General features: G+C 45.3%; 4 protein-coding genes across 6 annotated transcripts; 2 read left to right on the top strand and 2 right to left on the bottom strand.

Moving 5' to 3' along the window:
* The first annotated feature begins 34 nt into the window (after positions 1–34).
* On the top strand, positions 35–2,121 carry LOC6608714 (membrane-bound transcription factor site-2 protease). Its single transcript, XM_002033402.2, has 3 exons — positions 35–344; positions 395–832; positions 900–2,121. The coding sequence occupies exons 1-3, from the start codon at positions 270–272 to the stop codon at positions 1,911–1,913; spliced, it is 1,527 nt and encodes a 508-aa protein (XP_002033438.1). The 5' UTR covers positions 35–269; the 3' UTR covers positions 1,914–2,121.
* On the bottom strand, positions 2,041–2,640 carry LOC6608713 (LYR motif-containing protein 2). Its single transcript, XM_002033401.2, has 2 exons — positions 2,472–2,640; positions 2,041–2,372 (listed from the first exon to the last, which is right to left on the bottom strand). The coding sequence occupies exons 1-2, from the start codon at positions 2,508–2,510 to the stop codon at positions 2,139–2,141; spliced, it is 273 nt and encodes a 90-aa protein (XP_002033437.1). The 5' UTR covers positions 2,511–2,640; the 3' UTR covers positions 2,041–2,138.
* A 1,851-nt stretch (positions 2,641–4,491) lies between these two features.
* LOC6608712 (sine oculis-binding protein homolog) lies at positions 4,492–16,802 on the top strand. Of its 3 annotated transcripts, none has more exons than XM_002033400.2 (4): positions 4,492–4,899; positions 6,125–6,267; positions 13,514–13,967; positions 14,857–16,802. In XM_002033400.2, the coding sequence occupies exons 1-4, from the start codon at positions 4,818–4,820 to the stop codon at positions 16,614–16,616; spliced, it is 2,439 nt and encodes an 812-aa protein (XP_002033436.1). In that variant the 5' UTR covers positions 4,492–4,817; the 3' UTR covers positions 16,617–16,802. The 3 variants fall into 3 exon arrangements, with proteins under 3 accessions (XP_002033436.1, XP_032571375.1, XP_032571374.1); XM_032715484.1 differs by lacking the exon at positions 4,492–4,899 and adding an exon at positions 4,936–5,432; XM_032715483.1 differs by lacking the exon at positions 4,492–4,899 and adding an exon at positions 5,457–5,940.
* Positions 16,803–16,897: 95 nt separating this feature from the next.
* LOC6608711 (guanine nucleotide-binding protein subunit beta-like protein 1) lies at positions 16,898–18,599 on the bottom strand. Its single transcript, XM_002033399.2, has 3 exons — positions 18,392–18,599; positions 17,563–18,076; positions 16,898–17,501 (listed from the first exon to the last, which is right to left on the bottom strand). Exons 1-3 carry the CDS (start codon positions 18,527–18,529, stop codon positions 17,182–17,184), a joined length of 972 nt encoding a protein of 323 aa, XP_002033435.1. The 5' UTR covers positions 18,530–18,599; the 3' UTR covers positions 16,898–17,181.
* Between the last annotated feature and the right edge of the window lie 572 nt (positions 18,600–19,171).

The raw sequence follows: 19,171 nt of genomic DNA, 5'->3' as shown, positions 1-19,171 counted from the left end.
TTAGCTTTTAGTATTTCGATTTTTTACGCAGGTTAATTTGCGCACAAGATTCCCAGACGTGATTAATGCAGATTTCTGGTCTGGATTACACAGCATTGCTAGTATAAGTAGTCGGGACCGGAGGAGTACGATTTCGGGAAGGATTCCCGGCCGGAAGGGACTACTAGCATCCGCAAGTGGCGTCCAACAACCGGAGGACTCCCTACCGTAGAATCCGCATCACCATCCTAATCCAAAGCAACCAATGACATCTTGAGACCTCACCAGCCATGGATCCCTTGGTGTTCTTCATAGTGCTGGCATCGCTTTATGGCGTTCTTTACTTTTTCGACCGCTTCTTCAAGGTATAGTATATTCAGCCAAAGTACGTCCAGACACTAAAGTAATCCCTTAGAGTTGCATGCACTACCCGTACGATGCCTTCCTTAAGAACACCGGACTGAGTATAAATTTCATGAGTCTCCACTGGCACACGAGTGCCTTCAACAGGACCCTCCTCCGCTGGGGATCTGCCGGTAACAGCTGCACACGGAGAGTAATGATCACCAGCTTCAATGTGGGAGTGCTAGTCACTTTTTCGCTGCTCCCGATCGGTCTCATCCTGCTAATTGCCACTATCTTCAGCAGTGGCGAACAAGACAGCTCTTCATCTGTATCTTCGCCCGTTGGAGTCCCCGTGCAGCTGGAAATTCTACTGCCTGGCGTTAACTTGCCGTTGGAGGAGATCGGATACTACATCACAACCCTTGTGCTTTGCCTGGTGGTGCACGAGATGGGACACGCCCTGGCCGCTGTGATGGAGGATGTACCTGTCACCGGGTTTGGAATAAAGGTCAGAATGATATAGCTTACTTTACAACTTAATATGCTTACTAAGTAAGTATATATTAATATTTCAGTTCATCTTCTGCCTGCCGTTGGCATACACGGAACTCTCCCACGACCACTTAAACAGTCTTCGTTGGTTCCGCAAGCTACGTGTTCTGTGCGCTGGAATCTGGCATAATTTTGTGTTCGCCGGCGTGTGCTATCTCTTAATCTCAACGGTGGGAATCACCATGTCACCATTGTACGCCTACAACCAACACGTAGTGGTCACCGAACTAACAAGGAAATCCCCGCTGAGGGGAGAGCGCGGCTTGCAGGTGGACAATCAAATAACCCAAGTAAATGGCTGCCCAGTCAACAGCGAGGAGAGTTGGGTGACATGCCTACAGAACTCTCTGAAGCTCAAGCCGGGCTACTGTGTGAGTGCGGATTTCGTGCAGCTTAACGACGAAAGCAGCGCTATCTCACATCATAGCATTGATGGCCAGCTACAGTGCTGTGATGAATTGAATCCGAACGTGAGTTGCTTTGAGGTGGTGGAGGACGCAAATGAAGATGTGCCGGTGGAGCTGCCGCAGCATGTATGTCTCAATGTGCGCCGCACTTTGGAGGAGGTCACCGAGCACTGCTCGTCCGGAGTCTGCAACGAGGGATTCTGCCTGCGACCGCTTATACGAAATATCACTGCCATAATGACGTTCAAGCGACAGAATTTTCGCGGAGAGAAGCTGCCGCCGGTGATCTATGTGGGCCATCCATGGGATGTCACTCGAACTGTGGAGGTATCCGCCTTTGTGCCGAGATATAGCTTATTAAAGGCGGCCTGGCCGGATGCCTGGCTACTGCTCCTCAAGTACAACGTGGTCTTCAGCATAGGGTTGGCGCTGATCAATGCCATTCCCTGCTTTGGTTTCGATGGCGCCCACATCACCAGCACCGTGATACACAGCTTCTTGGTGGGCAGAGTGGATCAGCATGCCAAGAGGGATATCATCTCGTTGATAATCACCAGTGTGGGTTCCCTCCTTTTTGCACTGGCCCTGCTTAAGGTGGCCTGGCTGAGTTTTCTGCGACCCCTGCTTTAAGAACTGAAATGGAAAACTGAGATGGATCCTGGGAGTTCAACTCCCTGCAAAGACGCTAGACTGCTAATTCACCTTCACGAAACACACAAAAACACAGCGAATTGTAGCACCTCAAAGATTCGATAGCTTTTTTTCATAGTCCTTAGTCTTAACTTGTATTTATTTTCGTACGGTTGTCGAGCTCAAAAATAAAATCAAATTAAGCTAAGGTGTTCAAGACTGATCCTATTTGCCCTCGCTCACCCCGCTCAGTTGAAGGCTGGTCCTTAATTCTGTAAGGCTGCGTCTGCCGTGCTGAAGAAGCATCTTGATGGCCACTTCGTCACTTTGATGGCGATTCGTCTGGAAGTCGTGCCGTGCCCAGGATTTTAGCTCCAGCTGGCTGTTTTTGTCGGGAACCTGACGAATCGTTCGAAATATTTCCCGGTAGAGCTTCAGTACTTCCTGACGCAGCATAAACTACAATGTATTCAATTCATTAAATTATTGTTAAATTGATTAATTAATATTTTTGGAAAACCATAAAAATGTATACAAAGCGCTTTGAAATCTACTTACCTGCTTCAAACTAAGTGATGCTTTCGGTAACTTGGACATTTTTGCTTAATTGTTTTTTCGCTTAATATTTTCTAGTTGAATTATTATTATTAGTTATTCATTTAGTTTTCAAGTTATTCTGTCATCTTAAAAATTATTTGTAATTAGTCAAGAAAAAATCATAACAAAAACAGCTGATGATAGTCAGCTGTTGGAATGGTAGAGAAAAACCGATTAATATAATGCTTGCACTTAACAATCGATATTTCGATAGGATTATATGCGCTAAAATTTAAAATTGGTGGATGACAATTTAATAAAAATAACATTAAATTTTATTAACAATTTATATATATATATAATCTAAGTTTTATTTATAATGTCTGAACATAATTTGTATATTCTTAAAAATTACTTTACCTGTCATTATGATAATTCACTAACTTTCAATTAGTTTAATTGGTTTTCCGGCATGAAATTATTGTTGTTTGTAGTACAATGCACCTGTTTTTAAAGTGATCAATTATTATAGGGCAAACGGAAAACGTCTGTAGCTAAAGTCAACAGCAATTAATGTTAAAATCTCATTTTATCAACCGCCACTAATGAGTCAGTCGCAGAAATAAACTAAATTGTTGTAATGTCTTAACAAACTTATGTTTTTGCGCATTGATGCGGCGTGGGAACGAACGAAGTGACATCCAACACTAAATTTATCTGGCTCGTGTTCAATTCAAATTAAATTCTCGGCATTAAATGCCACATTTATCTACATGAGCACATTGTTTGATTGGCACGCCAGCTGCTCCGCCTCTGTTTCTTCTCTGATTGTGATGCTCTACTTAAACGATTCAATTGTTTCTTCGACCATTCCGTCTATTTACCATCAGGTACCGTACTCGCCACTATCTCCTGATAGTTGGTACTTGGCGTCGGCTAGTGGTAAGTTCTCCCCCAAGTACCGGGTTTCTTGATAGAATTGCCAACTGTTTTCCAGGCCCAGTGCCATGGTCACGTCCAGTTACCATTAACTCTGCTGGCCAGCAGTTGGGCCCTATGAAGAAAGTGAATCAACCAGGTTAGATATTATATCTAATATTCATTTAAGTGATAGAAGTAGAGTCAACCCGTCTGTTTTTACACGGAGAATATTTATGAGTCCAGAATTAAAAAACAGAATAAACATTTATTTTATTTGTATTTGTATTATAGTTGGTTAAAAATGTTTTTAAATTTTACATTGTATCTTAAAGTTTAAACAGTATCCTAAGGGTTACAGTTTATACTTTAAATTAGGTGGTGTTAAGTTTAATTTTGGCATAGAATTCAGCCAATCGGATGATCAATATCGATTTAATTTATCCTCGGCACGCCATTTTCGACCTTTCTGGCTGTCAAAATGCATTTTCTCCTCGCATTACTTAAGATGATCCCCATTAATTTCCCACAGCCGTTTCTCTGATCTCTGACCAAGTGCGTTTGTCTCCGCCGGCGCACAAGTATTTTGTGCAAATTAAACAAAAATTGAACATAACATAAATATCCGAGGCAGAACAAAACGAAGGCAGGTGAAGCGGTGAGATTTATTTTTAACTGCCCAATGCGCCTACATATAGCAAATTATGCAAAAGTAAGCCGAGTGCAATTTCGTTTTCATCTGCCAGAGATGCTAGCGTCTGCGCCTCTCTCTTGAGTCATTGCACTGCGAGAAAATACGCTTAAGTTATGGAAAATATTTTAGGTAAGGAAAGATCGGGTTAAGGAAATCATGAATTTGATGCATAGATAAGTATATTGATAATTGAATTCAAGATAAATATGAATTTTGCTTTTTTTAGTTATTCACTCTGCTTAATAAACCCTTTCTTAAATAACCAAATCATATTAAAAAAATGCTTGATAAATAAATATTCTATAGATTCTATAGAAATAACCCATGGATCTAGGAAGTAATTGAGAGTATATTATTTTTCCCTGTGCGGCTGATGTTTTGGTCTCATAGGGGGTGGGCCCTACGTCATCACATCAGACCCACAGCTGCGCCACAACGATGACGAAGGAACGATGGCAACAACACCGAGCCAGCGAGGCAGCGACTCAGCAGCAGAGAAGCAGCAAAAGCAGCAGAGAAGCAGCAAAAGCAAGTAAAATCCACATGCCACCGGACGGCTGGCTCAAATGTTCATGAAACGCGAACGCGTGTGGACGTGGATGGATGTGCGCGGTACCGCTTCGAAAAAAAGTTTGTGAACGCGAATCGGTTTATTCGGTTTGTTCGGATTAAACGGTTGATTCGAAACGAATTCTCGGGCCGTGCATGTGTGAAAGTGAAAACTTAAGAATGAGGAATGAAAATGAGCACGGTGCATGAGTTTCCTTGACGTTCGTTGCTTCGGAAAATCCATCGCAAGAAAACTGAAAAGAGCGTGCGAAAGCAGAAAGGCCAATTGTGAGTGAGAGCTGAAAAAGCACACACGCCAAAAATATAATGTTGAAAATATCTGGCTATTTTTGGAATATATATTTGTTTCTTCCACACGCTGCATTGAAAAATGTTGTACCTCAAGTGAAGCAATACACAAAAAACCTCGAGAAATGATAATGCTTAAAAAATACGAGATATACGCTTTTACTTGACTTGCATTTCGTTTTCGAAGAGCTTTCGAAAGCAAAACAAAGCCATCAGAAAAATTATAGTACGAAAAAAAGGAAGAACGAAATGAATCCAAGGCAAAAGAACAGCCAGAGTGAAATGTTTTTAATGGGCAATCAAAAATAATGAAATCGGGTAGATATATCTGGCAGAACGAGGCACGAACGCATTTAAGATGAACAATGGAGATACATTTAATGATCTATAAGGGACTCGATGAAGGATTGAATTCAGATCTATAGCTAAAACGAGACATTTCCGGAAATACCCATTGCTCAACTTTAGATACACAAAATATTCCCTTCGGATTCGGAATAGTTTCCTTCTATGTAGGTGCACAGCAGCAAATGAAATATATTTCTGTTTACACTCTTAAACTAATTTAAAGCTATGCAAGCTCGTAATATAAAAGTGCTTGGAAATCCCGTCGCTTGAAGCCACATCAATATAGCGATATATTTCTTTCTGTGTAACTACATTTTCGTCTTTTCTGTCTGATTTCCTCCGAAAGAACAACAAATACAGGCCACACTATGCATATATCCGCAGTGCTGCCTTTATATTTTGTATTTGAATTTGTAGTCTTGTGTCATGCGATAGGTGGTAACGTTTCGTTCCGAACGGGGTATTGAATTACAAGACACCAAAGTGCGCGCCAAGCGAACACGCTCGCTCACAGATACTCACACACACATACACACACGATAAACACACATGCAGAGCGAGGTGTATAAATATATCGCAGTCCGATTCTGCCGCATGCGTATCCAATGGATGCGAATCGGCCTGCAAAGCGGAGGGCGCAAGGAAATATCCGAAAAAGAACTATGAACCGCTGTAATTAATTGTTTTGGGGGCCGAGCAGTTGGATCCATTGATTGATGGAGCCAAAGTTCATTTGTTTACAGTGGCAAGATCAATGACTCGGCGCCCTAATAATACATACATCCTCCCCCTGAAACGCAACCTAAAAAGTATCTCGCTGGCTCCACTTTGACCCCTGGTCTCTCTTGTGTTCCAGTTTCACCCGAAAGTTATATACCGCATCCAGTTGAAATGTCCGCCAAGACGTCGCCATCATCCACTTCTCGGGATGCCAACGTGGGATCCTCGAGTGCCATTCCCGTTCAGATCAAAAAAGAACTGCCCAGCGATGAGATAAAGGTGAGTGGATGTAGGAATGAACACTTTGATACTTTCTTTTCGTCTAATTAATTGCCCCTGTCTGCGCATTATTTCGCCGCGTATTCAATAACAAGGATGCTGACAAAGTTTGCGTTGGATTTAAAAATACGTTCTTCTTTGCTCTTGGCAAAACATTTGGCTTCTATAGCTGCGATCTGCATATACGCAGAATGATTATTATTTGTTTGTTTTCGAGTGTTTGGCTGGGGGAAAGGTGAATAACACCCACTCGCCAGTTGCGCGTCTATATCTTGCGTTAGAGTAGCTTTGAAGTGGATCTCGTATCCAGTGGATAATTTAGTTGCCATGGAAATATCTATAAAAATGTGTGCTCATGATATACGTAACTTTGCTGCAGAACAGATATTTCCATTTCATCCTTAGCGAACGCAGAAATATTTGGAGAACTGCATGTTGCACATAGTTTCCGCTTACAAGCTCGAATCCAGCGAATCCAGCCAAAGAGCACTTCCAACTAAGCGCTGAAATCAAAGAATCGGACTCCAAATCCCTCGGCCAGAGAACCAAAAATCGTTTCGGCTTTCAGTTCAGTGCAGTGCAGTTCGTCTCACTTGATTGTTGGGCTATTTGGAAATGTTTATGCAAGAGCAATGATAATGCAACGACACGCCCCCGCCCCCGCCCCCGCTGAAAAGTGCTGCATTAAATTCCATGCAACTTTGTATCTGAATCCGCGTCCGGAATTTGAAAGAGGAGTTGCTGGCGGTCGCTGCAGCTGAGGAGACTCGGATTCGGATTCCGATTGCCATTGTGATTACGCGATTACGGGACGAGCTCGTAAGTCGAGCGGGAGTTGGCGGTAATTTTATATTGATAAGTTTTTATAATCATTTTAACGAGTGAGCGGGTCCGATTCCGATTCGGAATCCATCCGCTCCCCTCTGTCCGCAGTCCCTTACGCTTCTGCTCCATCCGGCAATTGAGCGAAATTAATTTAATGCCACAGACAGGGACAGAGAGTCGCAGAGCAACATTTTTGCAGCACGTGTAACCCGATCGGCGAATGGAAATCATACCCCCCGACTTGCAGTTGGGCGCAATGATACTTATTGTCGGTCACGAGGGGAGGGGGGTATAACCAACAACAAACACAAAAACAAAAACAAAGCCGAGCCAAAATTATTATAATGAATGGGCTGCTGAGGGGCTTGGGAACTGGGTATCCGCTGGGAACTGCCAACCGAGCTTGGCGACTGTTTTTCTAGGTAAATGTGCGATATTTGCACGGATATCTATGTGGCTACTCATGCCTGTATAATGATATTCATAATGGAATTGCAAAGCTTAGGCTTTAGCTGCATGCTGACACAATCAATTATAAGATAGTATGAATCTAAAGTTAGTAGTCTTACTAAACTTACTTACTACAGATATGCTATGAAATATAACAAATATCTCTTAAAATCCGATATACTCATTTCTTATGTATCTTCTCATATAAGATACATTTTTTGATATTTTTGTAATTTAGTTCTATGATAGGAGCCACCATAATCATCTCTTTTCGTGCTCGGCTGAATTTCGCCTTCAATCGGGCTCTCAATGTCGCCCAATCTGCTTTGAGTGTGCAACATCACTTTGCTAACTGAAAATATCAATTAAAAATATTGTAATTCATACCTTTTATTTTCGCTTACCTCACCCAGTTTGGGTATCGCTTTCGGTATTTTGGCCTCTCCGCCAGCTCCTGGCCATAATTACAAGCTGCATTTGCTGCAAAGACAGCAGCCAGGACAAATTTTTATATTTAATGGCCCAAAGGCAAAAGCACACAGCGCTATTAAGCAACAACAATATATCGGTTGAGATGATGGTTGAGGGGATACAGGATAAGGGCGGTGGGGAGGGGATGGGAGGAATATGAGCGCGCTTCATGGGTGCAACTTGATAGGACAATGGTAAGGCGATATCCTTCAAGGTTTCCGCTTTGCGACCGATGTCAGGCCAAAGTCGAAGCTGGGCACTATATACGTACATAGGAATATGTGTATGTATGTAGCTATCTGCAGAAAAGGATGTCTTTGTCACACACTAGGCATTATCCTGCGAAGTAGGAAGAGTGACAAAGTGGTGAAGGTGGCCATTGATGGCTGAAATCAATAACTCTTTGTAGGCGGAATGTGCGGCGAATATGGTAAACAAAGTGGGTGTCTTGGGCAAATGTTTTTTTAATATACAATTAACTTCTTAAATAGCAAATGCTTAAATTAATGCTGGAGTGACATTTAAACATTTTCTTCAGAAAACTTGTAATGGTTTTTTTCATACCTCATTAGCTGCTGCATTAAGTGATGAATTCGGTTCCATAATTTGTGATTAGATGCATTATCGCCACGCCTCTGTTGCACACACAATATTCATCAACTACAAATCGCCTCCGAGTTAAGTGTTGGCAAACTCCAAGCAACATTCTATACACATAACCCAGGGTTCCGGCAGCAGGGATTGGGTTATACTCACACAACCGGGTGTGTGGGGCTGTGGATCGGATCCAGATGACTATGACGATGACACAATGACAGGCGGCCACTCAGGAGCACGGGCGGAGTGGAGGCGGCTTGGGGCGACGGTGGCAACTGGGCTCAAATGTTGCCGCAGCAGCAGAACTTTAATAACAGCGACGCAGATTGAGTTACAAACAAAATAGAATATGATAAATTCTACACAAAACACCAGGAACCAGAGCTCAAAGGTGCCAGTAGATGGGCGTTTCGGGGGTTCACACTGTAGTGCACTGGTAACGTGAGGCACCCTGTGCTGCTGTGCCGCCTGCCTTCCTGCCACATGCAACATCCACTCCCTTCCACCGCCACGCAGCATCAACAGCAGCAGCAGCAGCTCGAATTAAAATAGCGTTAAATTAATTCGAGCCACTGCTGTGGCCCAGCATTACGAAAGCGAACCCGAGTGGCCAAGAGGCCATGTGGATGGGTGGATAGTTGGGTGGGTGGATGAGTGGGTGGCTCAAAGCCCTTGACACTGCCAGGTGGCAGGTGGTGGTCCGAGTTGCAGCAGGTGATGGGATCGTTGCTCGCCAGGAGCAGCTATCAAGTTTTCTAAACATTTAATATATTCTTATTCGGCCAAATGAAATTCAATCGCCATTGATGAAACTTTTACGACACGCCCCCAAGTTGAGCAGTAAAGTTGTCCACTTTCCTGATTTTCCGATGATTTATCTAATTGCCATAAAACCACAAATAGTGTCAGTTGCATTGTTTTTTGTTGATTGATTCATTGACATTTTGAATGCAAATGGAAACTCAGCAAGGCAAGTGATATCTATATATATATATTTTTTTTTTACAAGAGTGCTCTATGTGACCTACCACACACATTAATACCAAACCCTTTGGTTTCCGATTTCGTATTCGGTGCCTTGAGTTCCCATATATCATATCATATATACATATAGTATGCATATACGAGTATATATCTCCGTCTGAGTAGCGAGCCACCCATATCTGGTGTACATTAAAATGAAATGGAATATTTCGATGCAAAAGGGGAGGGGCAGGGCGGTTGGAACTGAAAATTCGCAGAGCAATAGCAACAAACAACTTGGCAAAGGCCAAGTATGTCATGTAAGAATTCAAAAGAAGGACGCGCGTCATTCAATCCTGAGCTATCGATATTCGATTACAGCAAACTCAAAACCGAGCGACTTTGTGCTCGCCTCGCAAACACCCAATCCCAATTCCAAACCCAAAACCCAAAACCCAAGCACATGTACAAACGTGTGTCTGAGAAAACTAGCGTAATTCTAGAATTTGTTGCCATTGGGTGTTATTTCCACTGGCCGACCATACGTAAGTGTATGTGCCGGCTGGTACATATACTTTTTCGGGGGGTGGTGTTGGAGGGGCCTGGGATTGGATTCGGATTCGGATACGGATTCGGTCCGGACAGCAGTTCTACTGCAGCTTGGTTTTAGTTCGCCTTAGTCTCAGTTCAGTTTACTGGGTTCAGGGTGAGTTATTATAAGCGTATTGGGTATCCCCCTAGCTCCCCATCCCCCAGTGAGCCAGTCAGTCTGGGTCTCGTTGCTCTGGCACTGCGAGCATTGCCGCGCCGGGTACTTTACATTATTCTATTAGGTTTCCTCGCCGGTAACCCAAGACGTGTTTTAATGCGAGCCACTCGCATAACAGGCGGCTCCACTGCAGCGGGATAAGCCCCTTGGACGACATCGGATGGGCATGGATGTAGGTCAGGAAACCGAAATCCATTTAGACCGATAGTTGGGAGTACTCTTAATCAGGTAGAGGTGGAGATACAGATCAACCATTTAAAAACCAGAAGCTTAACTAAGATCTTTTGCAAGATCTTACTATGTTTGCTCAGTCACTCAGTTTTATATTTCGTATGAAATCTAAGACCGACCGCTATTTTTTCCCAGTGCACTCAATGCCAGACAAAGAACTTGACTATCGGATTGGAGTTCCCAGTTCCCGCTTCTCACCCGTAAAGCCGGTTCATTACGATTCATAATAAAAACGAAAATATGATATGTTTTTGTAAGTTGAGATTTTGCAAAATGAAGGAGAACACAACAAACTTGAACAGTCAGAAACAGAACGAGTGTTGCAAATGTATCCACTGGATTCTTGGGCAATAATTACGAAAAAATTCAAATGAAAAGCGAGCCAAAAATCTGAGAAGATCTGATGGCTGGGCGGGATTTGGATTTGGAGTGGGCATGGGATTGGTTTTGGGGCAAAGGAAATTCGATTGGAAATGTAAAGGTATACGTGTGTGTTTGTATCTTTCTTAATACATACGGATTCGTACACAAGTATTTCTGGGCGGGCAGAGCGAATCAGATCCCAACTCCATCAAGAACAACAGGCGGCATAAAATTTCAGTTTTTAATTAATTGATTTTTATTCGCATTTCGGTGTAGAGTTTCAAGCATGGGCGAGAGTTTTAATGTCGCTGACGGAAAGGGCACTGAACAAAAAAGTGTGTTAATTATGAGAAATCAAATATAAGCAGAAATATAAGCTACCACTAAAGTTATAAAAGAGTTACTGCATCATAAATGTTATGCATAATGCATATAATTTGTTGAGAATTCAAAAGTTCTGCTTAGTGGTTCACAATTTTTGCCAGTGCACGTCCCCTCTTTACCGCCCACCCCACCCCCTCGAACCCGTTGAGCCACTGTCAGGCAGCAAAGAGCTGAAAAACTGAACGAACGCACAAATCAGAAATTAAAAACCGAACATAAATTAACAGACAAATGATACTAAAAACCGAGCTGCCGAAAGAGACGGCGCATGCGACAATGAGCGAGACGGAGGTAGCGGAGATGGAGTCGAATGTATCTCCGTTCCTCCGTTTACGCTTACTGCAAGATGCTGAACTTGAGCCGAGCGTGCGTCGCCGTAGCCTCCCCTCACCTCACCACACCACCCTCCTGTCCACCATCCCATGCCATTCCATCCCACCTGGACGAGGTCGCACCTGAGGCGTGTAATTGATATGCTCGGCTCGGGCAGCCGGCTCCGGAGATTTTATCGTGCGAATTCTTGATACTCTTTTCGCTTTTCGCAGCGACAGACAGCGTAAAACCTGAATGCGAATGCGATTGTCACCGATACGCGAATTGCTGGAAAAATAACCAAGCGAGCGTGTGAGCGCCGTTCATGGAGTGCGAAAAGAAAAGGTGTTGCGCGCCGCGAAAGAGATGGCCAGAGTGAGCTAGAGGGAGACGGCAACTTATTAGACGACTTGCATTTGTCAGCAAGTTGGCAGCAACGCTTAATTTGAAGAGTATCGCATGACGCCGGGGATATCCAGTTTGTCTGGAGCTTGTGATAGATGCAATGGTGGCGATGAATCATCTGGCCAGCATTGGCCAATTGTGGTTGTGGCTCTTTTGCGCGGACCAATTTTCCCCTGAAACTCGGCATTGGACACCACTTGCGGCCACATGGCGTATGAGCAATTCGGCATTCCGCAGAAGCAGCTAATAGAAAATTTAAACCAAAGGGTTACAGAGCAAAGCAGTTAGGTGGCTACTTTAGATGATTGATTACTTTCAAGAACAAAAATAGTAATTTTTAACAAAAGCTAAGATTCAATGAAATAAGACTGAAAATTCGGAATCTTAATCCTGTTCTCTTTTGACTTAAGCTTTAAACCAGATATTTGTAGAGACCCTGGAGCAAAAGGACTTTGCTCAGTGAAAACCACGTCGAATATGAGAATTTCAATGTAACCCGATCCCCAGTTTGTGCACCTCTCACAGCGTTGTGTGAAATTTTTATGTGCAGCACAGGCAGGTCCAGAATGATACACACATGGGATTCGAATGGAAATGGGAATGCAGGAGTCAGGCCAAAAAAATGAACAGCTACAAAAGCCGCAAATGCTTTCAGCATCTTCGACTTTGGACTGAGCCCTGCATTTTCGGCTTAAATTTAAAGCAATGAGGCAGGAGGCACTGTAAAACGACAGAGAATGTCCGAAGGTATTGGATATCAATATCGAAGCAGGGATAATCAAAACAGAGGGGTTGTGGGTGTGTGCATGACCATGCTCCCATTCCGAGGCAAGTATGCAAATGCCACCCACTCTGGCCAACCAAAAAAGCCAACTAGTCCGGCCCTCTGGCCGTAATGAAGCTCTCTGCCACCCGTTTGTGCACTGATATGTTTGTGGAGAATCCGGAGTGTGTGTGTGTGAGGTGTTTGATGCGTGGGTGATTCCCCCAGGGTTATCGATTACACTGCAACTTTCCAGCCTCGGGGGAAGCGCTTTGATACGGTTAGATAAGAACTCGCATAATTGGACATTGGGTTCAGAGGTCAACGGGCAAAGGCAATCAATAATTAGTGAAAGTTGCCTTCGCTCGGAGTGGATTGCACTCCTGATCACTCCACCCCTGAAGCATTTAAGGTCCAGTAGTCGGCCTCAAAGTTTCACCTGCCTGACTCTTTGAATTAGGTTGCAGCTGCTCTTTAATGGCAATGCACTACAACAAAAATTAAATTATTTTAAAGTTTATCATATGAATATGGTGCAGAGAAGCATTTAATTAAATAAGAATATATTCCGAAACTTTTTGGAGTGAACTACTGATGCGATCTGCCTGCATATCGGGTTACCCAAAGGCCATGTAAGTGGGATCCAGGGAACCGATGTCAGCAATTCCCAGTTTGCCACCATTCATCTCTCTCTTTCTGTCCGTCCCTTCCAGGAATTCGCGCACAACACCATGAACGAGCTGCTCGGCTGGTATGGATTCGAGGGTGTGGACGTGGATCGTCTCGACCTGAGCGCCAAAACGTCGCGCCTGCTGCAAAGTGCCGCCGCCGCAGCGGTGGCCAATCAGCAGAGCCACCAGCTTCACCAGTTGGAGCCGCATTCGAATCTGGAGCGGAAGCGGGCAAGTCTGCTGCGCAGCAGCAGTCGCAGTTCCTTGGCAGCGGCCTACCACAACAACAACAACAACAACGGCAGCAGCAACAAGAACAACGGAGGAGTCGGCGGCGTAGGCGGTGGGAGTGGCCGGAAGAGCGGGTTGATGAACTGCAGCAGCACCACCACCACGCCATCGGACCACGACACGCGAAGCTCACGGGAGGAGGACTCCAAGAGTCCGCACTCCATCGGCAAGCCAGCGGGAGCGGCGCACATGGATGAGAAAATAGGTGCGTATGTATGCCAAAGAAGTTACTGGGATAAAATATAAATTATTGATATAGAAATATTTTCATGAAAAGATTGGGGAAGTAGCAGCTTAAAGATTGCAAAAACTAGATTAGAATTAGGATACAAATTACTCATTTAAAAGAAACTTTATATTGAGGACATACATTTTTATGTGAGATCCTACAGTATCTTTAAACAATGCTCCAATTGAAAAAAGTTGATAGCACGGCTTACAGGGTATCCCCAATGAATAGTTCCAACCGGGCATAGCCAAAAATTGACAGCAAAAGTCAAAATCACAAATTTCGTAACCGACCCAAGGACGCTCCCTTAGCCACAACGCACTCATCATCCGTCCGCCTGTGCGTTTTGTTTTTTTTTCGTGTGAAGGGAACTCGATAACTTCGGCTGCTGTGCCCCGGACCGTTGCAGTCCCTCCCAATCCCCGCCTGCATTTGGAGCTCAGACAGGCTCCAAACTGTGCTAACTTTTCATCAACTCAGTCCGTAGTTTGCCGATGCTGCGTTATCGAATAACAGATTCATTAAGACCCAAATATGGTTTACACATTTTTGGCTAGCGCCGAGCAGGAAGAAGCGGGCCATATTGGGAATAGGATACTTGGAGCTCAGTTTGTACGGATGCTTGCGGAAATTAAATTTGCAGTTCGACAGGAATCGATTTCCTTTTTAATAGAACATTTTTGCCTCCCAAATGTGGTCTGTTTGATTCGATTCATTACTTGTTCCAGCTAGCTCTAGAAATTTTCGAATAAAGAAAATATTTCGAAATAAATTAGAACTTTTAATAATATCTTCAGAGATTTCCCTCAGCTTTTCTTTAAGTTCGTTAGACTTATAATGATATATATGTTTGTATCTTCAATAGACTTCAGCAATTGCTGCTGGTGCCATCGACCGATTGCGGAGAACGCGCCGGACTACCTGACCAGCTGCGACGGACCGCGCTACTGCTCCGAATCCTGCTTCGCCCAGAGCCGGAGGGCATCCTTCAAGAAGGCCAAGACCTGCGACTGGTGCAAGCATGTGCGCCACGCGGTTAGCTACGTGGACTTTCAGGACGGCGCCTCCCAGCTACAGTTCTGCTCGGAGAAGTGCCTCAACCAGTACAAGATGCAGATCTTCTGCCACGAAACCCAGGCGCACCTGGACATGCATCCGCACCTGCGGGATCAGGCCATGGATGCGGGCAGCGAGGCTGGGCTGATAACGCCGGATCTGTGGCTTCGCAACTGCAGAAGTCGCTCGGCCTCGCCCGCCTCCACGCTCTCGGTGTCTCCGGGTCCGCCGCCTGCTCCGGCTGTCAGTCGCTGTCCGGACTCTCCGCCTAGTCATCATCCCAGCAAGCCTTTGATCTCAGTGGCACCCGTCTCGAAGTTGCTGGCCCAGAAGAGTCCGGGTCCCGGACCCGGAGTTCCTCCTCCTCCGCCACCGCCTGTCCAGCGGCATTTGGCTGGAAAGTTGGGTCGCCGCAAGCGCCGAGGTATCTCCTCTTCCTCGGGCTTGGAAACTGTGGCCAGTCTGCTGCAGAAGCAGCAGCAGAACCACCAGCAGCAACAGGCACCGCAGCAACATCAGGCACCTCCCACGCTAACGGCTGACTTTGGTGGATCCAGCGTACCACTGCCTCCGCTCTCGCCCATGCCCAGCATGCAGGAGGCACCACAACAGCAGCAGGCTCCTCAGGTGCCACCAACACAAGTCCCGCCACGGGGACCAACAGCCATCCCGGCCAGCTACTTCGCCACTCCCTCGAATGGTGTGTCCATGGGACACCCGTTTGCGGGGCGCCCACCGCCGCCCCCGCATCACTTTATGCATCCACCTCCGCATGGCATGATGCCACGTGGATTTGGTCCGCACTTCGGGCCACCGCTTCCGCCTCAAATGCCTGAGCTAGGGTCTCTGTTGGGGACCGTGCCGCCGGTGACCGTGATGGTGCCCTATCCCATCATCATTCCCCTGCCCATACCCATACCCGTTCCTCTGCCAGTGATAGATTTCTACAAGGCACACTTAACTCCCGAGGAGAGGAAGTGTTTCGATGAGCAGCGAGCTGCTCCAAGCAGGGCGGAAAACGCAGAAGAACAGGATCAACCGCAGCCGCTGGACTGCAGCAAGAGCAGAAGTGAGCTGGAGGAGGAGAAACCAGATGTGGAGCAACAAAGTGAGTCTCGCCAGGAGCTGGACAACGATCAGGAAGAGGATGAAAAGGAATCCATACCAAAGACAAATCCAGATGGGGACACCAACGCGGCTTCGCCATCAATTTCACAGGAATCATCGCCTTCCCCGCAACAGACGCACTGCATCGTTAGGGATTCTACGCAATCCGAGCCCGAGGCGGACAACCAGAAGCTGCCCAAGCTGAAGATCACACGGCTGCAGACCAAACGGACACTCATTCAAACCAAAGAGGCGGCGGCCGAGTGTAGTCGACCGCTGCGCAAGCGCAAGAGGATCATCGACTGCGATTTCCAGAAAATGGGTCTTAAGGAACCGGAAGGCACCAACGATGGCGAACAGAGCAACGGCAGCAGTAACAAGGAGGCGGATGCGGATCCGGAAGCAGAGTGCAATATGAGCGGCAGCCACAGCAACAGTGGTAGTGCTAAAGCTAAAAAGTAGACATAGATCTTAGGATTTACCCCGTAAAAGTAGTAGAATGTATTTATCTATGTATGTGTGAGTGTGTCAGTGTGTTTGTGTAAGCGGAAACGGAAATGGAGTCCAGAGGAGACGAGAAATGCAGCGAAAGGCACAAAGTGCATGCGGTACTCAGATTTGATTCTTAATAAACTAAAATATAACTTATTAGATAAAATGTGTTTAATTATTAAGTGGATGTAGTTCTGACCAAGGCACATAAGCTAAGGAAAGTATCCTAGATGGCAAATATTCGTTGTACATATTTTTTATAATCTTTATTAAGATACACTTCAAAAAATATTCTATATTCAAAGTTTACCTTAGTAACAAAAAAATAGCAGCTGGCATGTAGATATGTTGCCAAGCCCTTCAATTGGCTTCAAAAAGATTCTGAACAAATTAAAAAAATTAACTGATCGGAAGCAAGTATCCAAAGGTTATTAAAAAATACTTAAAAAGTAAAGCTATTTCAAGAGGATCGCTCAGCCGTTGCAGTCAAGGTAATCTGGAACAGACACTGTAACACTTAAGACTAAGTCATAGTTCAGTTGTATAGGTCCCACAACGATATCTGGCCGTCCATGCCAGCCGCTGCCATGATGGGAGCCCGCCACATGGCCACCTGTTGGCTGGAGAAGGCCAAGTCCATTACGCCGCCATTCTTGTGCTGCGTAAGCACGGCCAGCGGTCGCAGGCTTTTCCACGAGAAGATTCGAATGCGACCGTCCCAGCCGGCACTGGCGAATACCTTCTGATCGGGGCGAATGCGAACGCCATTCACCCCGGGATTCTTGATGCACAGCACCGAACCGCGCTGCAATTGCATCGATGAGCGCTGATAACTGAAACTAATCAGCTGGTCGGCTGTAGAAGAACAGAAGTATTATGTCGCGTCAAATTTATTTGGACATAAGCTCAGACTTACTTGGACCACCTACAATGCCACGATTCGTAACAGGGTCGTAGTCCACAGACGTGGCATCTTGGGCCAATTCCAGCACATCCAAAATAACGCTCGAGCTAATGTCCCAGGTGAGAAAGTGTCCCGATTCGTAGCCAGCAAGCAGGAACAGTTGCGAGGCGCACTCGAAGGGCTTGAAGCAGGTGACGCTGCCCAGTTTGGGCAGCTGGGGATCATCTGGGACCAGTATTTGCGTGGGGGCCGCTGCATCCGTAACGTGAAGCACTCCGATGGATGATTCCTCGCAGGGATAGAAGAGCAGCTGCTCGTTTGTCTTGCTGGTGTTTGTGTGCAAGGCGGATCGGCAAAAGCCTAGGTGGTTGCCGGGAATACTGCGCTCCTTAACGTAGCTACTACCGCCAATGGAGAACATGGTGATGGTGCCGCCCTTCTCCTGGGTCACCAGGCGATCCGGGGTGTGGTGCAGGCTGGTTATGGGATCGGAGCCCACCTCAAAGTGCAGAGCGGAGCGGTTGGTCTAAGAAACAAGTTGTAGGTTAATAGGATATATTACAACGTTGGTATTAAGTACAAAAAGAGAGAATACATTATTCACATCTGGTGTTTAAAACTTGGCACCTAACAGCGAGATACTGCTATAAATATTGCAAGAAAGTTTGATTAAAGATCGGACTATTGTTGTGACTATATAGTATATATATATATATATATTCAACGTGAAGAATAACATACTTTCGCTTAATATCTTAACTTGCAAGCCATATTTATAGCATAATATTTAATGCCAAGTTGGCTTGTGAAATAACATAGATAACGTGATAAAGATTCTCACTTGCAAATCCCAGAGGAAAACACTGCCTTTGATGGTTCCCGCCAGCAATCGGTCGCTCTCCTGGAAACACAGAGAGTTGACGGCTCCCATGTCGGGGGAGCGCAGGCTGAATACAGGATCTGGTGGTAACACAGCCATATTTAGATCTGCTAAAATTAATTAACTAATTTGCGTTTGTTTTTGTTTGGTCTCCTGGTAGTGTGGCCGCTGTGGGAAAATTTAAAAATATATCAGCACTGTTATCGACTTGTTATCGAGCGCGCTGCCGTACTTTCAACTAGTTGTGTGAAAAGTCCGCCAGAGGGCGCCTTGTGCGCGCCACTCACCAAATTCAAACGTCTTTTTCGCCATCAGCAACGCAAAACGCATGCCGAATATCTTACTTTTTCATTGAGTGGCAGTAGCCTCTGCTGAGAAAACAAGCTTAAAATTTTACAGCGAAAAATCATTAAGTCGCTTAATGCGCTGACTATTAAAAAACATAACGTGCACCGCAGGCTTACGCGGCTTTAATGGACTTTGTCAGCGGTCTCTCGCCTCTCATGTGGCCTAGACGCTAAGGCCCGAATCGTAAAAGACTTGTCAGCCAGATTGCGCGCACTTGGCCAGATTGCGAGCGAAGAAAACGGGCCCAAAATTATATACACATGTGTATTTGGAGTCCGTTCTGTTCTGCCGGCCGGCCGGCCGACCGTCCGTCTGTCCGCAACAAAGATCGCAAAATAAACATGCCATAAGCTCGTTAATCAATGCTAAGTTGACAGTTTTAAGTGGTTTTAG

This window comes from Drosophila sechellia, chromosome 2R (genome assembly GCF_004382195.2).
Source record: "Drosophila sechellia strain sech25 chromosome 2R, ASM438219v1, whole genome shotgun sequence".
Classification (NCBI taxonomy): domain Eukaryota; kingdom Metazoa; phylum Arthropoda; class Insecta; order Diptera; family Drosophilidae; genus Drosophila; species Drosophila sechellia.
This window is presented reverse-complemented; position numbering and strand designations above follow the sequence as displayed.

Excerpts from the sequence above, each read along its gene's own strand:
- LOC6608714 (XM_002033402.2), top strand. The coding sequence starts at position 270 with ATGGATCCCTTGGTGTTCTTCATAGTGCTGGCATCGCTTTATGGCGTT. Across the intron at positions 345-394 it reads TTTTCGACCGCTTCTTCAAG|AGTTGCATGCACTACCCGTA; the intron begins GTATAGTATATT and ends GTAATCCCTTAG. Across the intron at positions 833-899 it reads TCACCGGGTTTGGAATAAAG|TTCATCTTCTGCCTGCCGTT; the intron begins GTCAGAATGATA and ends TTAATATTTCAG.
- LOC6608713 (XM_002033401.2), bottom strand. The coding sequence starts at position 2,510 with ATGTCCAAGTTACCGAAAGCATCACTTAGTTTGAAGCAG. Across the intron at positions 2,373-2,471 it reads CATCACTTAGTTTGAAGCAG|TTTATGCTGCGTCAGGAAGT; the intron begins GTAAGTAGATTT and ends AATACATTGTAG.
- LOC6608711 (XM_002033399.2), bottom strand. The coding sequence starts at position 18,529 with ATGGCTGTGTTACCACCAGATCCTGTATTCAGCCTGCGCTCCCCCGAC. Across the intron at positions 18,077-18,391 it reads TTTTCCTCTGGGATTTGCAA|ACCAACCGCTCCGCTCTGCA; the intron begins GTGAGAATCTTT and ends CTTGTTTCTTAG. Across the intron at positions 17,502-17,562 it reads TGGCATTGTAGGTGGTCCAA|CCGACCAGCTGATTAGTTTC; the intron begins GTAAGTCTGAGC and ends GTTCTTCTACAG.
- LOC6608712 (XM_002033400.2), top strand. The coding sequence starts at position 4,818 with ATGAGTTTCCTTGACGTTCGTTGCTTCGGAAAATCCATCGCAAGAAAA. Across the intron at positions 6,268-13,513 it reads TGCCCAGCGATGAGATAAAG|GAATTCGCGCACAACACCAT; the intron begins GTGAGTGGATGT and ends CGTCCCTTCCAG. Across the intron at positions 13,968-14,856 it reads GCACATGGATGAGAAAATAG|ACTTCAGCAATTGCTGCTGG; the intron begins GTGCGTATGTAT and ends TATCTTCAATAG.